Consider the following 18838-nt stretch of genomic DNA (forward strand, 5'->3'; position numbering starts at 1 on the left):
GTGTGTGCATGTCATCGCCCTTAGGCCTAGATACGGAGTCATGTCTATTAGCTGGCTATTGCGGTCGGGGTCTTGTTTTTATTATCAGCATAATAACGGCGGCATTTGTGTGTGCGTGTGGGTGTGTGCGCGTTTCTGCCCTTTAATATATCACCTCCTGCTCTCCCTCTACTGATCCCGGGGCTAAGATTTATGATTCTGCATTACATCTGCCTTGTCACATTAATTCAGCCATCACACAAAGACACATGTACACACATGCAAACGCATACTTCACCCCTCCACACACAAACACACCCACATACACACCCATGGTTAGACTATCAAAGCCCGCATTAGAGCGTACACCCATGTTTGGTGTATTACGGCGCACAACAAATCCTGATCTTCTCATTTCCCATCATATCTGAGGTCTTTAGTAGATGGCTGCAGGTCAAAATACACAAATCCTCAGCTCAGCGGTAGGCCTGGGAACACAGTAGAAGGCACAATTGTGGAGAGAACATTAAAAAAAAGAGAGAGAGAACTTTTCAAGGCACCGTATGTCTCTTTATGGTTTCTCACTTTGCAGTTTGATTGACGAGATGGCGAGAACAAGATTTAGGTTGATGTGGGCACGAGGGCTCTATGTGCCCGTGCATCTCAGAGGAATAAGCAGGCAGCCAGATTCTGTGACAGACGTGCAGAATAGACTATGCTCTGGGGATGGTGTCTCACACTTTCTGACACACTTCCAGTCTGTAATGTCCTTCAGATAAAGTGCTGCTAGGGATTTTTGTGAGGTTGGACATTTGAGTGCTTTAGAATATATGTGTGAGGTAGGCATATAAAATGAGAACACATCACGGAGAAATGATGAGATGGTTGCCTTGTCTTGATTCTATGTAGTTATGCAGTTACGATCGTCATCGCTACACCTGTACGTCGCTGTTATGTCTTCTCTAACCTTGCTGTCTTGTATCAGCGGTTATTGCTTTGTGAATCCATAGAAAAATGCACAAAAATTCAATTTGAGTCTTAATGTCTATATAATATAATACAAATCATTTACATTTAGAAGTCCTCCATTCAGAACTTTTGAATGTATTTGCCGTGTCACTTGTCATCTTCGGCTGATAGCTGCACAGTAGAGGAGCGGTGTAATTCAAAGCAGAAAGACATGGTATGGTAAACATTCTGCTTTCAAAGATCTGCTGAAATCACACTCTAATCTCTTTGTATGCATTTGTCCAAATTACCAATGGCTTTACACTAAGGCAAGGCTAGACAAGACACAGAAACATTAACATAAACATGTTGAAGGGGTTTGAAGAATGGAAAATTCTTGAGCTTTACATGCAAGTAACAAAAGGCCATAAGAGTAATTAATAAATGTCTAGCAGATAAAATGTGTTTTGATATACATAGGACAAATATTGAAGTATAGCGCATGAGCAGATTGGCAGCTTCTTCTTGTCTTTTCAGGAGTCTAATTTAGTGCTGAAAATGAGTTTGTTACTGTTAAGTTTCTTTGATAAGCAGCTCTTCTGCAGTGTGAAGACAGTCTACACTGGTGGTGAAAGGCGTAAGATTTCTCTCACTGTCTTTTTGAAGAGACGGGTACATTGGTAAACCATTTCTAAAGCTGATGTGAGAAATCCTCTGAACCTTTTTATGGCTACGTTTAAAACAAATGCCCAAATGTCAAATGCAAAAACAAATGTAAATGAGATTATTTTGCTGACACTTTCTTGCATGCACAATTAATTTTCCAGAGTTTATGTTGTTGATAAGTTATGTAGCTTTTTCTGATCATAGGGGTTTTTTTTGTTTTTTTTTAATGAGATGATCCTGTGCATCTGTTGTCATCTTTTGTTTGTATGTCTGGCCTTTTGGCCTTTCGCTAGTGGCAGAAACAGGCTGCCTACTGCTATGGGCCAATTAGCCAAGTAGAGGCATCGCATCAAGGCGTTGGGCACAGTGAGGGGTCAGAGAGTGCAGCGCGTCTCCTTCTGACAAGCACAGCTCCACTCCATGGCCCGCTGGTCAGTATGGGGTAGGGCGATGGCCCTGTCTGGTTTCGGGCACCCAGGGGTGTGACATGTGACAAGTGAATAGGCTTGCCATTTTTGCACTAAAAGGACCGGTCGTTATGTCTGCAAGTGAAGCCAAGCAATGGGGCTTATGTATGCAATGGCCGCTTTAAAACATCATTTAAGTGTTTGTGCATCAGTGAATGCAAGTGCTCGGATTGTGGGTGGGCAGGGAGGCGCGGGAGCATGACACATATTCATATTGACACCTGTCATTGAGGACTTGAAGCATAAAGATGGCAAATACCCATCCTGTGTGAAGTTAATTGGGGTTTGTGTTGTACTGTCTGTGTTTGAACCCCTGCTGTACCTCTTTGGAATGGGTTAGGTTGAACAGCCCACTTGTTCCTTACACCTTTTTCCTCTCTTTTTCTCTCCCGTGGACTCAGAAAGCAATGTATGTGTCGTGCCTTGCTGCACCATAAATTAGTCCTGGGTGGCGGCATGGTGCTTGCTGGGTAATTTGGACAATGGGGCGTTTGACAGCTCACCCATCACAGCTACAACGCCCCAGGGAGCCACTTCTCCTCCAGAGCTTTTCTCTGTCTCCTTGCGCTCTCCTCCCTCAGTGCTGATGGACTGACTCTCTAAGTAGCAGCATCATTCTCCAATCAAGCACCGAAATGACTTTTCATCCATGAGCACATGCGGGAGGAAAAGGGGGGTGGATGGGGAGTATATTGTATCCAATGAGAAGGTAATCATAACTGCAGGAGACTGAGGAGAAAAAAACATTTAGAAAAAGCAATAGAAAAACAGAGAATGTGACACATAAGGAAAGGGGAGCTAAAATAACATCCCAAAATGAAATTAAATATGTAAAATGTTGGTCATGCATTAAGTTAATGGCAACTTTAAGGTTGTAAGACAACAAGTGTGAATGCAAACACATTCTCAAACATTATAAAAGAATAAAGAGGAGAAACATAAATCATCTAAATGGGCTTTAATTGCCAATATTCGTACTCGTTTATGCATCAAAGCAATTCAACCACTTGCTCACTGAATTGAAAACCCTACTATCGGTCTTTACACATAAATTTTAAATGTCTTGTTTTTTCCCTTGTTTTTTCCTAGTTACTTTTCAGTGTTCATGTTCCCACTTGTAAAGGGAAAAATCTCATAAGCAGACGTTTGATGAACACTGAATAAAATCCTGTTTTCTTTAGTTTAAAAAGGTCGCTCACCTATCTCGTTTGTCGAGGTCTCTGGCTTCTCTCGTGCTTCTTCTCACCTCTTTAGTGTCTCCTATCACATAACTGAATAATTATTAATTAATAGAATTAAATTTGGTTTGAGAAACATAGAGCAGATTTCTAGTTTTCAATCCATTGTTTAATTTCTATTACCAGCTAAAAAGTCAGACCAGATTAACTGCTTGACTGGCACACAGAGAGTTTTCAACCACAGGCAGTAACATTTAAAAAAATGTGTTGATCTAAAATTTTCCATTTAGTCTTCTATTACATCAAAATATAGTTTTTGGGGCAGTGAAAATTTGTTAAAAAAAATGAAATGGTGAACCTTGATAATTATGATACTTTGACCTAGTCTTTTCTGGCACCATCATGCAACTGGACAGGCAGTGACCAAGGCCTAGCATGACCCTGGCAACCGCCAGCTGCCTCCTGCCAGAGTGCAGCCAGAGAGAACCAAGTGAAGGTCGGGGATAATGATCAGAGAGAACATGTAAACGCTGACAGTGAGAAAGACATGATTGCATGTGCAAAGTCACAAAGACAGAAGTGGGTCTGTCCTCCCAAAAAACTAAAACAAAAACAAAAAAATCAATCAGCTTTTGCTGATTTTTTAATATTGTTTTTTTATTCTCCACTTATATGGCCACTTATAAGTCACAGAGGAAGATGTGGAAAAGTTTAGGCAGCTGATTATCGTGTAAACTTTACATGTGCATCTCTTTTTCTCCCTTCCTTTAGTATCCAAGTATTTCTCAGCTGCGTGTTTGTACTTTACCACAGTGGCCGAACTCAGTTTGCGCATTAATTTTTCCAATTACATCACATGCGCCGGTAAAGATAAAACCCATGAATTGGGGCTTGCTATACTGAGCACATTTAATTATTCATTCTGTTTATTTGGTGTACGTGAACTCTGCCTCCAGGTCGCTGTGATTTCAGCCTGCAATGACATGACTATGTGCAGTGAACTGATTGAGCTTAATGCTGACTTTTAGGGAATGCCTTGTTGTTGTTGTTGTTTTTCTTTTTTTCTTTTAAATTTCTCCTCCCCTGCTAGGTTGTGTGATGGTAGGATTCCCTAGAGATGATATATGAGTGTGCTTTGCATGCCTCAGCAGAGAGGCTCAGATAGGACGGGGCGAGGGAGAGGTCACTGGCCCTTAACAGTAATCAATAAATACCTGCCGCAGCCAAGTGTGAGACGGGACCCTGCAGACAATGTGTGTAGACACACGAGTGTATATAAAGCACTCAGCTGGAAAGAGACATCAGAGTGGAAGGAAGCCTGTACTTATTCTGCCCATTTCTCATGGAGCTTCTAAAGGATTTTGCTTTTAAACCAACAGCCATACATATCGATTTTGAGCCAGTGGGATGTATGGGTCTTTACTTAATCCAATACTAACAAGTATTGACTGGGGAAAGTCATTACCATAGATTTATGTTCACTCAATATAATGGGTAGGTGTGCTTAAAGTACATTTATTGGGAGATCTGATTGACAGTCTACTTATCCTGCTTCACTTGACTTGACAGCTGGATGGTTTATTATTCTGCTTGACCACCCAGATGCAAAGCACCTCTTGTCCTTCCCCATAGCGGAGTAGCAAAACACCGCCGAGTAAAACTCCCCCTTGTCCAGCGATCGAGCCAACCAGTCTTTTTCTATGTCCGGACGAGGAATGTATACGTGAATGATGAGAGGGCTGAGTGAAAAGAAGGTGAAAGGAAGAAGGCAAGAGGGAATGAGAGGAGAGCAAAGTGGACAAATCAGAATAAAACGGGGATGAACAGAGAGGAGGTTTATGTTGGTGTTCATTCTTTTTCATGCTTGACTCACCGCTGATGGAAGGGAAACATTGGTCCCACTGATACAGTGCTTTCTTTGGGACAATAAATCTGCTTGAGTACAGATAAAGCGGAGACAGCTTATCTTGCACGGTGATGTCACAGCCCAGCATTGAAATGTTGTTATCAGAAGCACTCACATACAATATATGATATAAGATATACGGTCTTACAAATATTCACACCAGGCATGCGGTGCAGGAAAACGGTTCATTCTATAGTATGTGCAGCAGACATAGTGTACATAATACAGGCTATTTTCTAGATGTATAACGAGAATTTATTTTATGTAAAAATCAAAAGTATCACCTGTATCAGTAAACCATACCTTACAATGTATTTTCAGCATTTCAGAAATGGCTTTTGAAAACTGAAGCCCTATCATCTAGTCTAAAAATGTTGTAGTAATATTGTGTTTCAATGTTTTACTTTGAAATCCCATTTATTTCTACTCACTGTAGAAAATCCACACAAATCTCTCTGGTTCTGGATTTGGTAATATCCAGAGTGTCTGTTGTGAAGAACTGACTTTGGCTACAGCTGGCACCTAGAACCAAAATGTAAAAGAACAAGAGCTTTTACACGTTTTTGTGACTTCATTGGCTCAAGAGAGAGAGAGAGAGCAGGTCATCCACTGTCAGGTCGGTGGTTCGATCCATGGCTAACTGCCCTTGCCCAAGATATTGAACCCCAACTCGTTTCCAGTGCATCCATCAACGTTTGATAGATGCATTGCAATATAACTGTCAATCCATGACATGCCTTCAGTGTGTGTGTTTCTGTGTGCGTGTGTGTCAAAGAGCCAATGGATGAGCAACTGAAGTCCAGAATACCCCAGATATGCTATGGTCGTTTTTTGTTGTTGACTTGAACTGCGTTGTTCGGACGACTTTTGATGAAGTCAACCAGTTTTGACTTATAAATACTCCCATAAACTATCCATTATTACTTTATTCCATATCTAAGATGCAGTAACATGATTTTAAGCCAACAAATGTTAAAGAAAATATTGGCAATATCAGTATCAACTCGCCAAAATAATAACCAGCACAGAAAACACTGAGTAATTAAACTAGTCATTCTTGGTTTTGCTGGTTTTGCAATCTGTTTAGCATTTACTGTATAGAAGTTTCTCCTGTTATGTTGTGCTTGTATTACATTAAAATCGTTTGCCATATTGGACCTAATAAGGTTCTAAGAATACACATTTTTTCAGCGGTTGCCAGATAGTTGTAAACTGCTTTCTAGGCTCGTGTGACTGAAGCATTCACTTGATCCTACATTGTCATTGTAATTGTCACACATCCAAAACAGTCAACTTCACGTGGTTAGTGCTCACATGTTTGCAAAATCTCAGTGTTGACCACATTGAAATTGTGAAATATGATCTCATATTTATTATGAATTTCTTTCTTTCTTCTCTGATGTGGGTTTCCCACTTTTCTATGCAACTGTGATTTATTTATACAACACTTCTTTTTTTAGTGTACCTCTTATCTCATGGACTCTGCCTTAATATATGTTGTTGTGCCAGTGTTATGAGCCTGTTTTGACTATGATTTGTTCATGTCCAAAATGTAAACATCCCTTAATATTGCTGCACTCCCACAGTTATTGGAGTGAACTCAAGCCAAAACAGAGAGTCACTGCCAAGACCTTCACTTATCTTGCTTCACTCCCACTCACTAATCTCGGATTAATTCGATTAATTCTGATCTGTCTTTCCATTTTCCAGACCAGCGTGCCTTCTACCTAATAAATTCATTGACGATGCAAAATGGCAGTATCCATTCATCCAGTAAACTTATTTTTAAGGGTTTTCTTTTTCTTTAGCAGCTCATTTGTCTTCAAAATTCTTTTTGTACTTGTGTTGTAAAATTGATCTAAAATTCAAGTAATATTCAATTTGAGTCTTAAAATATTCACTAATAAGACTTACAGTATGCATTAGGAAAACTTACTCCAATTACAGAGCAAAATACAATTTGAATAAAAGTGCTGCAAGGACATATTTCATTAAATTTTAAACACTCAATATGAAAGCAATTTAGATTTTTTCTGATTAAAGTCAAGTTACAGAATCGCAGCTGCTTGGAAAAGTCCATATTGCATATCAAACACTGGAGGCATGCCATATTAATGTTCTTGTTAAAAGGACCGTGACACTAAAAATGTATTTCATAATGCATGTTTGGTCTTTAGAAGCATTGCAATATGCCATTACACACCATGTGTATTGTCACGAACACTCATTATTTTGAATATGCCAGTGCCTAAATATCTAAGCTATTTTATCACCAACTGAAAAAGAAAAAGTCTGAGCTTTTGTTGCACTCGGCATTGTTTCGGTGAGGGAGCAAGGTGGAACGTAGTGAGATGTTAAGCAGTGATTGACAAAATGCGATACTCAGGGATCAGTAATTGGCTATATCATGAAACAGTCGTGATTCTTAAAAGTGCATTTAAAGAGATTACGGACAATTTTCATCAACACACAAGCATGTTAGAAGAACAGGTTTGAGGTGTTAATAAACTTGGCTTATTAGCTGGCTAACTTCCAAGTACAGTCCATCGATCCATTTTTTTGCACTTCTTCAATTCAGGGTTGCAGTGGGTAGATGCTCATCCCAGCTGTTATAGGCAGGTGCATCCTGGACAGGTCACCAATTGGTTTGGACTAACACAGAAAGAAAAACAGCCAATGTAAAATGACCAATTAACCTACCGTCACGAATGTCTTTGGACTTGGGGAAGAAGCCCACATAGAAATGCCCCAGACTGGATTTGAACCCAGGATCTTCTTGCTGCGAGGTGACCAGTGCTAATCACCGCACCACTATGCAAGCATGAAGAAAATTTAGCATCAGTCCACACTGTCAAGTCACACTAATCCCAAACCAACTAAATTCCCCCACATTTATGAAAGGGAGAATGGGGTCACTTATATATAATTTCAGATTGCCCCAAACAGAGGTTTTGTTTTTGTTTTTTTTCAGCAAACCTTTCACATCAGAGAAAGCAAGTTTTCCTGATTAATGTTCCTGCAGTTCAGTCTGTTTATTTTCTACTTTTGTGATCTGGCTCTGTTGAGGTGCAGAGTTTGTTTATGCATTCGGTCGACGCTGGATGGGTCCTTTTAATTTCCCTGGTTGCTCATTGTAGACCTGTACATTCGGTCTATGTTAGTTTCCAGCCACTCGTGCCTTACAGCACGGTGCCTCACATTATTTTCCAGCTTTCGCTGGCTGTAGGTGACAAGGAAGAAGCTTTCCAGTCACATTTCAAAGAACAAAAATAACAAATCTGTCCAGGGAAGTGAATGTGAGTATATGTTTCTTATACGGGAAACGTACGCCACAAACATAAAACTGCTAATGCAGGGTGTTGAGGGGGAGCAGAATGATTGGTAAGAGTCAGGGTCTTTCATTTTGTCATGTTTCTTTTTTCCCATTTCTGGGCTGATTTTTCACTGCAGGGCTAGTTCCATTCACTTGAATTTATTATTTCTTGCACTGAGGAAGCTGATGAAGTCGAATGTCTGTAAGCGAGTTTGTGCGTGCCTCCGCGCACATTAACGCTTGTGCTGGGTGTATGTGTGCGAGGAGATGAGACACGCGTCTCTTTATGTGTAAGGGAGCCACGCTTTCATGGCTGTTTCAGATCTCCCTGCCTCAGAGTTCGACAGAGCGACGGAGCCAGAAGCGAGAGGGAGAGATGGAGAGATAATAGGAATGGAGGGTGAAAGAAGGCTAACACAGTCTTTAATGAGTTTCCTTGGCTCTCTTTGCCTGTTTCTGGGTCAGGGTCCCCTGGCTGAGGATGTGGGTGGACTGAGGACGATAGAGCAGAAAAGAACAGTGTAAGCCAAGGTCTGCTGAAATAGACTTGTACATTATAGAGTCGTCACCTACAGTACATAAAAATGCACGGGAGGAAAGGCCACACAATGTTTAGCTTATTTCTTGATTTGACAGCGAATGTTGGAAGTTAATCAAAACAACTAATGGTCTTGTTGTGGCTCTTTATTGCACGTACACAAACACAAACCCTAAAGGTCAAAGGTCACTTATAGCTTAAATTCAATTAGCAGCAGGTTAGAAGCCCATAAAAATATACCCAAGCTTACTCTTTTTTTTGATGAAATGCAATCACACACGTATAAAACAGGATGCTAAAGCAAATGGTAAGACCTCACCTGCATCATAACAGGACACAGACAGACCCCTCCTCCGCCTTGCTGAAGGTGGCTTTGGCCATTTTCTGATTGACTCCTCCTGCCCTTTCATTTCCTAGCAATCAGCTTCAATCTGTGGCAGGTATGGAGGGAGAGATAACATTAGGGAGACATCATGGGGAGATATCTGCTCAGCCAAGACATTATTTAGTGCTCTCAAAGCATCCAGGAGGCAACCTCTGTCAGACAACAAGGCTCCAGCATGTCCACACAGGACAGAGAAGTAGGTAGATAGAAGGACATGGAAGAATTACTGATGGGCTGATAAAGTATTTTGTTATCTGAACAGTCTGCCTTCCTGTTTCTGTCCTCCTGTGCTATGTTACTGTCTGTCTGCTGCAACTCCCTTTCAATGACTCAATCCATGTCTGTCTGGCTGAGTTACTTTGAGTGTCTCCCAGTGTTCCTCCTTCCTCCCTCTCTCACCTTATGTTTCCCACTGTAGCTCTGGCTCTATTACTTTGCCTTCTTTCTTTCGCGCTTGTGAATAATTAATGTCTACCGGTTCGATGGTAATAATAGAACAGATCTGGAGGTGACAAATGGGATGGCCAATAGGCTTCATCCTTCCTTCTTCAAAGAGTTACAAAGTTAGCCGTGCTCATTTGGTGGGCGTGTACACCCATATATTTGTGCCACTTTTTTTTCTTCCCTCCATGTTTGTGTGTGCATGCACATGCAGTTGTGTGTATGTGATTTAAGACAGGGAGATGAAAGGGACTTGTAATTACAGGGAAACATATCTGTCTACTGCAGAAGTATCCGAGGAATGGCATAAAATGGGCCAGAAGCCTGAGGTCATTAGATCTGGAGCATGTGTGCGTGCTCGCATGCCCGTGTACGAGAAAGTGACAAAAGCAAAGAGCACGGGCACGAGAGAAAATGGGAGACACGGATAGATCAGCTTATAACTTCAGTTCCTCGGAGTCGACCTCTGAACTCTGCTTCTCATTATTGGCTCTGCCGTGCTCGCTTCTCAGCAGTAGCTGATTGTGGTTAGACCGAGGAGGCAGTCTTATTGCCGGAGAGGAATCACAGAATTTCCTGCACTCTAAAATACACTTGTGTAAACATTCCAAAATATCAAATGATAGGGATTTCACTGTGTGCTGTGCACATGGATAATCCCATGCAAAGGCTGTGGTTATAATACTGTCCCACTGTCTCTTGTCTGCTTTCCGCTCTTCCATTCCGTCCTCCCACTTTCTGTCTTGGGATTTTGGCTTCTGTTCTCCACTTCGTCCTCTCTTTCCTTCTAACCATTCTTCCTCTGTTTCTCTCTTCACAGTTGAGGATGACTTCATTGGTCTCGGTGAGCTGCCAGAAACTTTTCCCTCAGACCCCCCAGAGCCGCTGCCTGTGTTTTTAATGGAACCAGAGGAGGCCTACATAGTCAAGAACAAGCCTGTTAACCTGTACTGCAAGGCCACACCTGCCACCCAAATCTACTTCAAGTGCAACAGCGAGTGGGTGCACCAGAAGGAGCACACTGTGGAGGAGAGGGTTGACGAGAACTCTGGTCAGTAGAAACATCGGCTACGTGCTGACTAGCAGCTCTGTTTTAGAAGACATCATGCTGCACAGACCATTAATAAAATTTGTTTTCTTCACAGAAATGCATCTTGGCAGCTAAAACATGACTCAGTTTTATGTTATTGTTTAAGAAAATCAAAGCAGTTGGTTAAGGTTCGCAGAAGATTGTTGTTCTGATAAAAAGCTGAAAACATAACCTTGAATCACAATATAATGTTTTCATATTTTCCCAAAAGCAAGTCTATGAGTTCTGACAAAAGTGTCTTTACAAACATACGCACAATGCCAGTCTCTGCTTATAAATCTTATTGTCCAGCATATTTAACTGCTGACATTACCTCACCTATGGGGTCTGAGTGACATCTTTCGTTTGGGACCATCATTTCCATCACCATCATGCGTGTATGCATTTGAGTGTGTATGTTTTGTTTCGGTGCCTGCTCAATAATCCAGATAAGGAAATTCCAGAAAGTTTTTCAAACAGTGTTTGTGGAGTGGAGAAAGAGTTTGCCACTCATTCAAGTGACCTCTTCAGTTTCTGCAGGTTTCCTCAACTTCATAAACAACACAGATGCAATAATGACCGAAACGAGCGCCATTGCCTAACAAAGACCCACATGCTCAGTTTCATGATTGTTAATATGCAAATTGTCTTCACCACTGATCATTCACAGAGAGTTGGGGAATGGCTGCACAGCACTGTAACATGGTGAAAGATGTACTCGTAGGCCCCCTCGTCAGTTCAAGATGGTTGTTCCCTTTTCAAATGGGATAACTGCTGCTTAAACGATCACCACTGGAGATCACCATTAGTGATCTTTTATGTGTCAGGAGTTTGAGCAACAGCGGAGATGCATTTTTTCTCAAGAACACAATGTTTCTCTGGCTTTCAAACCTGAAAACACCCTACAGTACACCAAAAATTGTTCTGCCCCGAGGATCGGGTCCTCTGGCACAAGAGCAAAACAGTGTACGCGATTAAGTGCTGAGAAGATTGCCGTAATTTGGTGATACCAAACAACTTTTGGCACAACACAGAAGAGCTGCCTTGTCGGGCCTGAACCCCTGCGGACCAGATGTCACTCCTTTAGCGATGATGTTGTCACATCCTTGTCTGGGGAGTAAAGGTGGTTTGAGCGGGGAAGTCAAGGAAGCCGCGTATGTGAAAAGAGAACGGCCATCTCTGAACTAAGAAAGGAGTACATCTTTCAGTGCTGTGATTGCAGTCATTTCCCAATTTTCTGTGAATAGTACTCATGACGGTTGATCAGTGTTCTTGTCAATTTACATTTTAAACTGAGCTTGTGCCTCGCTGTTAGTCGGTGGTTCCAGTTTCAGTCATTATGCAGCTGAGACTAAAGAATTCATTTGGGTGAGTGATGAAACGTTTCTTCCACTGAAAACGCTGCGCATAGATGAACAGAATCAACTTTTTGGGATATGTCTGTTTACGTACCTGTTTTGTTGGGCATCAAGAGGAAGTGATGGTAGTGAAGCTCCGGTACGGTTGTTTTTGACGAATTCAGTCCCCAAAGGCACCAGAGCCATTACACACAACAGCCCAGCACTGATTGGCTGCATTCAGCTGCTGTATTGGAAATTGAGTTCTTTCTGTCGCCCACAGGTACCAATCACATCGCATTTACCCTTTTCATTCCACTGTTTTGCCGCACACACACAGGCACACACACACACACACACACACACACACACACACACACACACACACACACTGATAGTTTCTCCTTTACTTAAACGTGAATTCGCACACATATGCATACACTTTGAACATCGGAAAGCGTGTTTTAACTTTGGCATTTAATAAAAACTACCTCTGAAGTTCCATTTTACTGAAATATACAGTATGGGCAAAAAAAAAAAAGGTAGTAGTGTTAAAGACGACAGCCAGAGCATATACAAAAGAAGTGTTACAGCAGTGGTACAAGATACAAAAGCAGATACACAGACAAAAGGATTCTTGCAGTGAGCACAAACATGAAAGGAGTATTGGGGAAAAAAACCAAAAAAAACAACACGCTTCTCAACCTGAAATACTTTTATTTTGTGACCTACTGTACTTTAGGTAGAATACACCGATCTGAGCTTGTGTTTCGTAGTTATGATTATGACAAAGAAGAGGGTGAGGTATCAGTGGCTCTTAGCCTTTATGTCAGAAGGTTTTTAGCTAAAAGCATCAACATGGAAAACAACCCACACATCATACACGCACCCACTCTACATAGCCATATCCACAGGCTATTTACTGCAAAGATATTCATTCATTTATGCTCTTGCACCCAGCACAAACACACACAACACCACAAGAGCTCAGTGGATGTGTGTAGCCCTTCTCATCCCACTCCACTGCTCTCTGATTTCCCCAGATTGACAAAAAAGAAGCACCAATAGAAACTGGCCAGCATGGTCAATACCACTGACAGTGTAGCCCAAAGAAATCCGATCTCTTCCTCTGTACGAGTAAACCTTGAGCCCATTTTCTCTTAGTCTCTCGTCTTACCTCTGTTAAGGACTTCTGATCATAAAATAAGAGATTGCGAGATTGAAAATGTTTATGAGACAAAGGATAGAAATTACAGGTGTTCCTGGATTCCATTTAACTTTTCTTTTAAATACAATCAGTTTAATTCATTGTTAGATGCCTCACTTGATTTGTTTTTCTTTCTTCACAAGAAAGAGGACAGTGTGCTGCTGCAGCTTTAAATCTGTGTAATTCTGGCCCGTGATTGTGTTTCTGTATCCGTAATCAACACAAAACACAAGTCTGAAATTATATCACATGACTTTTGAGGATATTTTGCACGTCGTATCAAATTAAATCCCATTTAAGCTCTATGAAGAGATCACCCTGTTCTGCCAACACAGACGTTATGTAGACGGCGGTGGCTTAGGAGGCAAATGCTTCTGAATCCCAAGATCAGGAGTTTGACTCACTGTCGCAGCCTCTGCAGGTAGTGACTTTGAATTTTGAAATAAATCTGGCCCCAGTGGACATAATCATAACGATCTATCCTTAGATAGTCCTACAGCAGAGCCACGGGGATTAGCTACATCAAGCAAAGAAGACAGAGAGAAGTGTGGCAAGTCTGACTGAAGACAGAACAAAGCAAAGACCACACCTAACAAGCTGAAAACTATGCACATGGAGAAATAGTGCTGTTTTTTATAAGGCAGAATATGGTCACACTGAATACGGATTTTTTTTTTTTTTAATTTCTCACCAAAGTTTGAATTAATTGTTAAAACTTTAAAAATTCTTCTTTTCATCCTTGCACTTTTGCACAGTGCTGTACATGCAGGGGAACACTGTACACATACTTGACTTTTATCCCAAATATATTAAATATACACTAACAAAGGAAAGAGACATAGTGCAAAGGTTTTAAAGGGCACATAGTTAAAAAGATAACACTAGGTTCTAAAACTATACAATAAAAACACAGGGACATCCCAGAAAAAAAACTTTGGAAAAATGTGATTGATGAGCACATGTCAGGGAAAAGATACAATTTTCCTGTCACTGAACATGCTTTGGAGTACAGGAACATCAGCCTCTAAGAAATGGAAAGAGAATCACACAGCTGTAATTCTGCCAACTAAAAGCTTTCCTCAAAAACACTCTCTTTCTTTCTCTCGCTCTCTCTATTTTTTACTTACAAAAAGGACTTTTTCTCTGTTAAAAAGGCTACAAATCAGCTTTGACTCAATCCTGTGAGGCAGTAAAACATATAAGCGTAAATGTCGTGAATACTTTTTAAAGGCACTGAATGACGCAAATGACATTAATTTTAAAATTTAAGATGTTTGCGTCATGAAATCCTACCGTCTGAAAGCACAATGTGTGCGTCATCAGTAGCTGGAATGCAATCAGCAATACAGGACTTGATTCACTGTACAATGTTAACCACAGCATGAACCAACTTACCTGCTGCCCTTCATTATTGGTGCTGAAGAGGCTTCGCACAGGTATATGTATCTTCTAAAGGTTTTTTTATTCCAATGAATCTAAGGCGCTGTAAGCCACAAGTAGCACATGAGCATTAAAGAAAATAATACACTGCATAAAAATGATTAACACCTTGACAAGTGGCATGATTGTACATTATCTTTTTGTATGGAGCAGGTGATTACATGCAGAATAAAGGGACCATTTGAAGAGTTTCTTTTGATCAGCAGCCAGTTATAAAAGTAAAACAGCATGTGCATTTGCCTGTGCAAAAGGAAAAATAGTCCAAAAGAAAAAGGGAAGTTATATTTACACAGTTGCCAGAAGGAAGCGTCATTCTGACATGTGGCCATGAACCATTTCAAATTGGTTGGTGCTAGATTGGATCAGCAGGAGGGCTGCTTTTCTGTGATTGGTTATTCAGTTGTCTGCCGTATGTGACGACAGACTCTCCTGACCATCTGGTAGATAAAGGTGCATTAGAAGAAGAGAATTAAAAAGTACTGTCTGAAATGTTTTTATCACTGTGAGCTTCACTTTATGTGCAGACATTTCACAAAGAAAGGCAGATCATTTAAAACCAAAGCCACTGAGAAAACATTCATAATTTTAAAGGTAAGAACAAGGCATTAGCTACCTAGCTTACATTACTAAAATATCATTGCACATTATGGCTTAAATAAATATATCTGAGTGATGTTCTATTGATTATGTTACACCTTTCCTGTGCTATTGTGTAAAACTATTAAACGAGGGATGTCAACTAGGAAATGGTTGAATGAATGCTATACTAGATTGTAATCTACCCACCCTGAATATGAGGTCAAAGGAAATTGGCTCCTGTGCGCATCTACAATCATGTGAAAAGAACATTTTTACAGGACAGAACATTTTGTGCAGTCCTGTGACAAAGTAAGTGCACCTTTACTGCTTCTATAGGACTTAATTTTGTTTGTTGGGTGTAAAAAGAACTAGAAAGGACATGCAAGTAAGCCTGGACAGATACAACACTCAAGTAAAATAACTGGGTATTGAATGCAAAACCTTTTTGAACTGTTTTGAAGATTTTGTAGGCGCTTAACGTGGCCCAAAACATTGTAGCATTTTTAAAGGCACTTCATAGTCTCTGTGAGTAGAGAGTGCATTGATCTGTGCAAATGAGTAGCAAATTAATTATAAGTAGGTGCAGGTAGTGTAATGTACACCGGAGACAGCTTGTCACTTTCTCTGAGATATAAGTTAAAAGATCTAACAGATGCACTCTTCATCTCACAAGAATATCAGGGCACTCATGCCTCCCACCTCCTCCATCTCTCCTTCAGTGACCAATGCCGCCTTTTTTGCTTGGCTGGTTTGATCAATAATGTTCGCTGGTGCTAACAATAGGCTGCTAGGCTAGCTCATGTTAAAAACCACATAAATAATGAATCCTCTCAAAATGAAGCCCCTAATTTAGCCAGTTATTAATGGCTTAGGAAGATAGTAGCCCTGCCTCACTGGCCCTGACACAGTTTACACACCTTGATTGTAAATTGAATGGCTGGTTTTATTTTGTTATCATTGTATTGATGTAAAGCACACTTAGAAATTCTAGCTGAGCACATATGAAGTCACTGGATGAGGTCAGTGGGCTCGTTTCAGAGCTCTGATTTTTCCATCAGGGTGATTCTTCTGATGTGTTTGAAGTGCAACACAGGAAAGGAAGAGTTTAATCCAGGTTTAGTAATCCCCGTGAAGTCATGAATGACTCTTAAAGGAGACTGATAACCACTGCAGGCACCGTCATCATTTTCGATTCTCTAATGGTATAGAGTATGCTAACAACATCAGGCGGATAATTGATCACTGTAGAGCCCTTTATGTCTGCAGCGCTGACAGAAAAAAAACAAATGACTGATTCTTCCGCACGTTTTAGACCTTCTGAGAATTATGAGAATCTACTTACTGTTTCCACTATTGATTTTCCCTCTGCTAGACTGGATGTGATGCTCCCACAAAAGCACATCCATCATCACATTCTCAAACTAACAAAACATCCTCTCAGGCGAGCATACTGGCATAAAGTAGCGACGACCAGAGGCGCACTCTTTGGCACTCGCACATACGTGTTGAAACCCATACACGCCGAAGCAAACGGTGACACAATAGACGTGGCTGTACCTCTGCCTGCTGGCACACTGCGTAAATTTTACATGAGAGGTAAGCTAGTGTGTGGGATGTCACTATGCCTGCTCTGTGCCAGAACAAGGAGGCTGTGTGAATTCACTGAACCTGAAATAAAATGGCATGTTCGTTTTTTAACCATCCATTTTCTTTGCATTTTCCATTCAACTAGAATGTCACACAGCTACCATATAAACCAATCAGAGCTGTGCTCTAATAATCTAAGGAAAAAGGTTCAGGATTTACACAGAGATAATGGTTTTTAGCGTGCATACCAGCAGAGCAGGATTAGTATTCACTCCTGAGATACTGTCTCAGGCAGTTATCAGGCAATAATCTCTCACATAATTATTAGTGATAGAAAGTCTGCTGTTACATTAACATGAGTGGCAGAGATGACTACACATATGTAAAACTAAAGTAACACTGAGCCGAGTTGTTTCAGCACAACGTTTGATTTGAGTCAGGAGCCTTGATTCAGATTACTTCTGTTTCTTTTCTTCTCCGGTTTTCACATCACAAACTAAGTTCACAAATTGTTGCAAATTAGCTTATCATCTGAATCAGTTGGCAGTGATTCACGCTGCAAAGAGCTGGATGTCAGTCAGAGATTAGATCACTGATTAAATGCACATTGCGGCACAGATGAGTCAATGATCTATGACACAGTTTCGAGACTGTACATAATAGCGATGCCACATTGACAGCACATGGTGTCTCTTAGGTAAGCTTAGTTAAAAAGATATTTTTAGCATAATGGCTAAGTTAGATACACTCAGATATACAGTTTAGAGCTCTGGCAGATGTTGGATTTAGATGTCACAGAGCTGTTTTTGGAGATCTGTCAACATAACACAGTTGCATCTAATACAAAGCAATAATGGTTTGACAGAATAGTCAGTACTACTGTCAGCGGTTGCTATAAGGCACACATACAGTAAGACCTACATAATGATATTTTCTGCTTTATTGGCTTAGCCCAAACACTGTAAGCTTTGTTGCTTTGTGATTTTTTATTTTTTATTTTTTTTTGTTGTGGAAATTTCCAAACTTGATTATCTAGAGCAGGGGTGTCGAACATAATGCCCATGGGCCACAATCGGCCCAGTCAGACTGTGGAAAAAGTGAAGGAGGGCATACATTTTTTACTTTTAACCGTGTTTTCGTAAGACCTCCCCCACTGGCCATTCGCACTACACCAAAGTAATAGAGATAAACAGTGACATGACAGGAACATTTTTTTTCACCATCTGCTGTAGAAATACTTATTTATTTTTTGTATGGGTCTTTGGTTTTAAAAAAAAAAAAGAAAAGTCTTTTTTTTATGATTGCAAGACACTCTGAGCCATGAGATAGCAGAAAATATTCAGTAATTTTATACGTTAATTCTCACAATTTAAGTCCAAAGAGTCGTGCTGACAGATTTTTCATTTACTTGAGCAGCATTTCTTCATCTTGTATAAAAACTGAGACGTACTGTTGAAATTGCTCTTCTTTATCTTATATTAAGATATCTCAGAGATTCATTCGGGATGTTGTTAAACTTCTTTACATTAAAAGAAAGGCCAGCTTCATTGATCCGACCCAAGATGTAAAATGATTTTGACAGCTATGACTTGGAGAATGGCACAGTAACAAAACAAAAAGTACAAATTTCAAAATTAATACCTATCAATACCTACCCTGAAAGTTGCAAATAGGTAATTTTTTCATTTAATACAGTATCTCTAACTTTAAACCCCCTCCCTTACAGACTAACAGTTGTAGTCTTTTGTCAACACAGGCATTAATCATTAATTCCACCACAGCCCACTGTTTAAATCAG

At 40.5% G+C, this 18838-nt stretch overlaps 1 protein-coding gene across 3 annotated transcripts in view; it reads left to right on the forward strand.

The window, feature by feature from the left end:
* Positions 1-18838, forward strand: part of unc5cb (unc-5 netrin receptor Cb) — a 124493-nt gene that overhangs the window by 54367 nt on the left and 51288 nt on the right. For all 3 annotated transcript variants that reach the window (XM_005470312.4, XM_025909031.1, XM_005470313.4), the window contains exon 2: positions 10642-10872. In XM_005470312.4, the coding sequence (XP_005470369.1) occupies positions 10642-10872 (231 nt within the window). The remainder of the gene's footprint in view (positions 1-10641; positions 10873-18838) is intronic.

This window comes from Oreochromis niloticus, linkage group LG7 (assembly GCF_001858045.2).
Source record: "Oreochromis niloticus isolate F11D_XX linkage group LG7, O_niloticus_UMD_NMBU, whole genome shotgun sequence".
Classification (NCBI taxonomy): Eukaryota; Metazoa; Chordata; class Actinopteri; order Cichliformes; family Cichlidae; genus Oreochromis; species Oreochromis niloticus.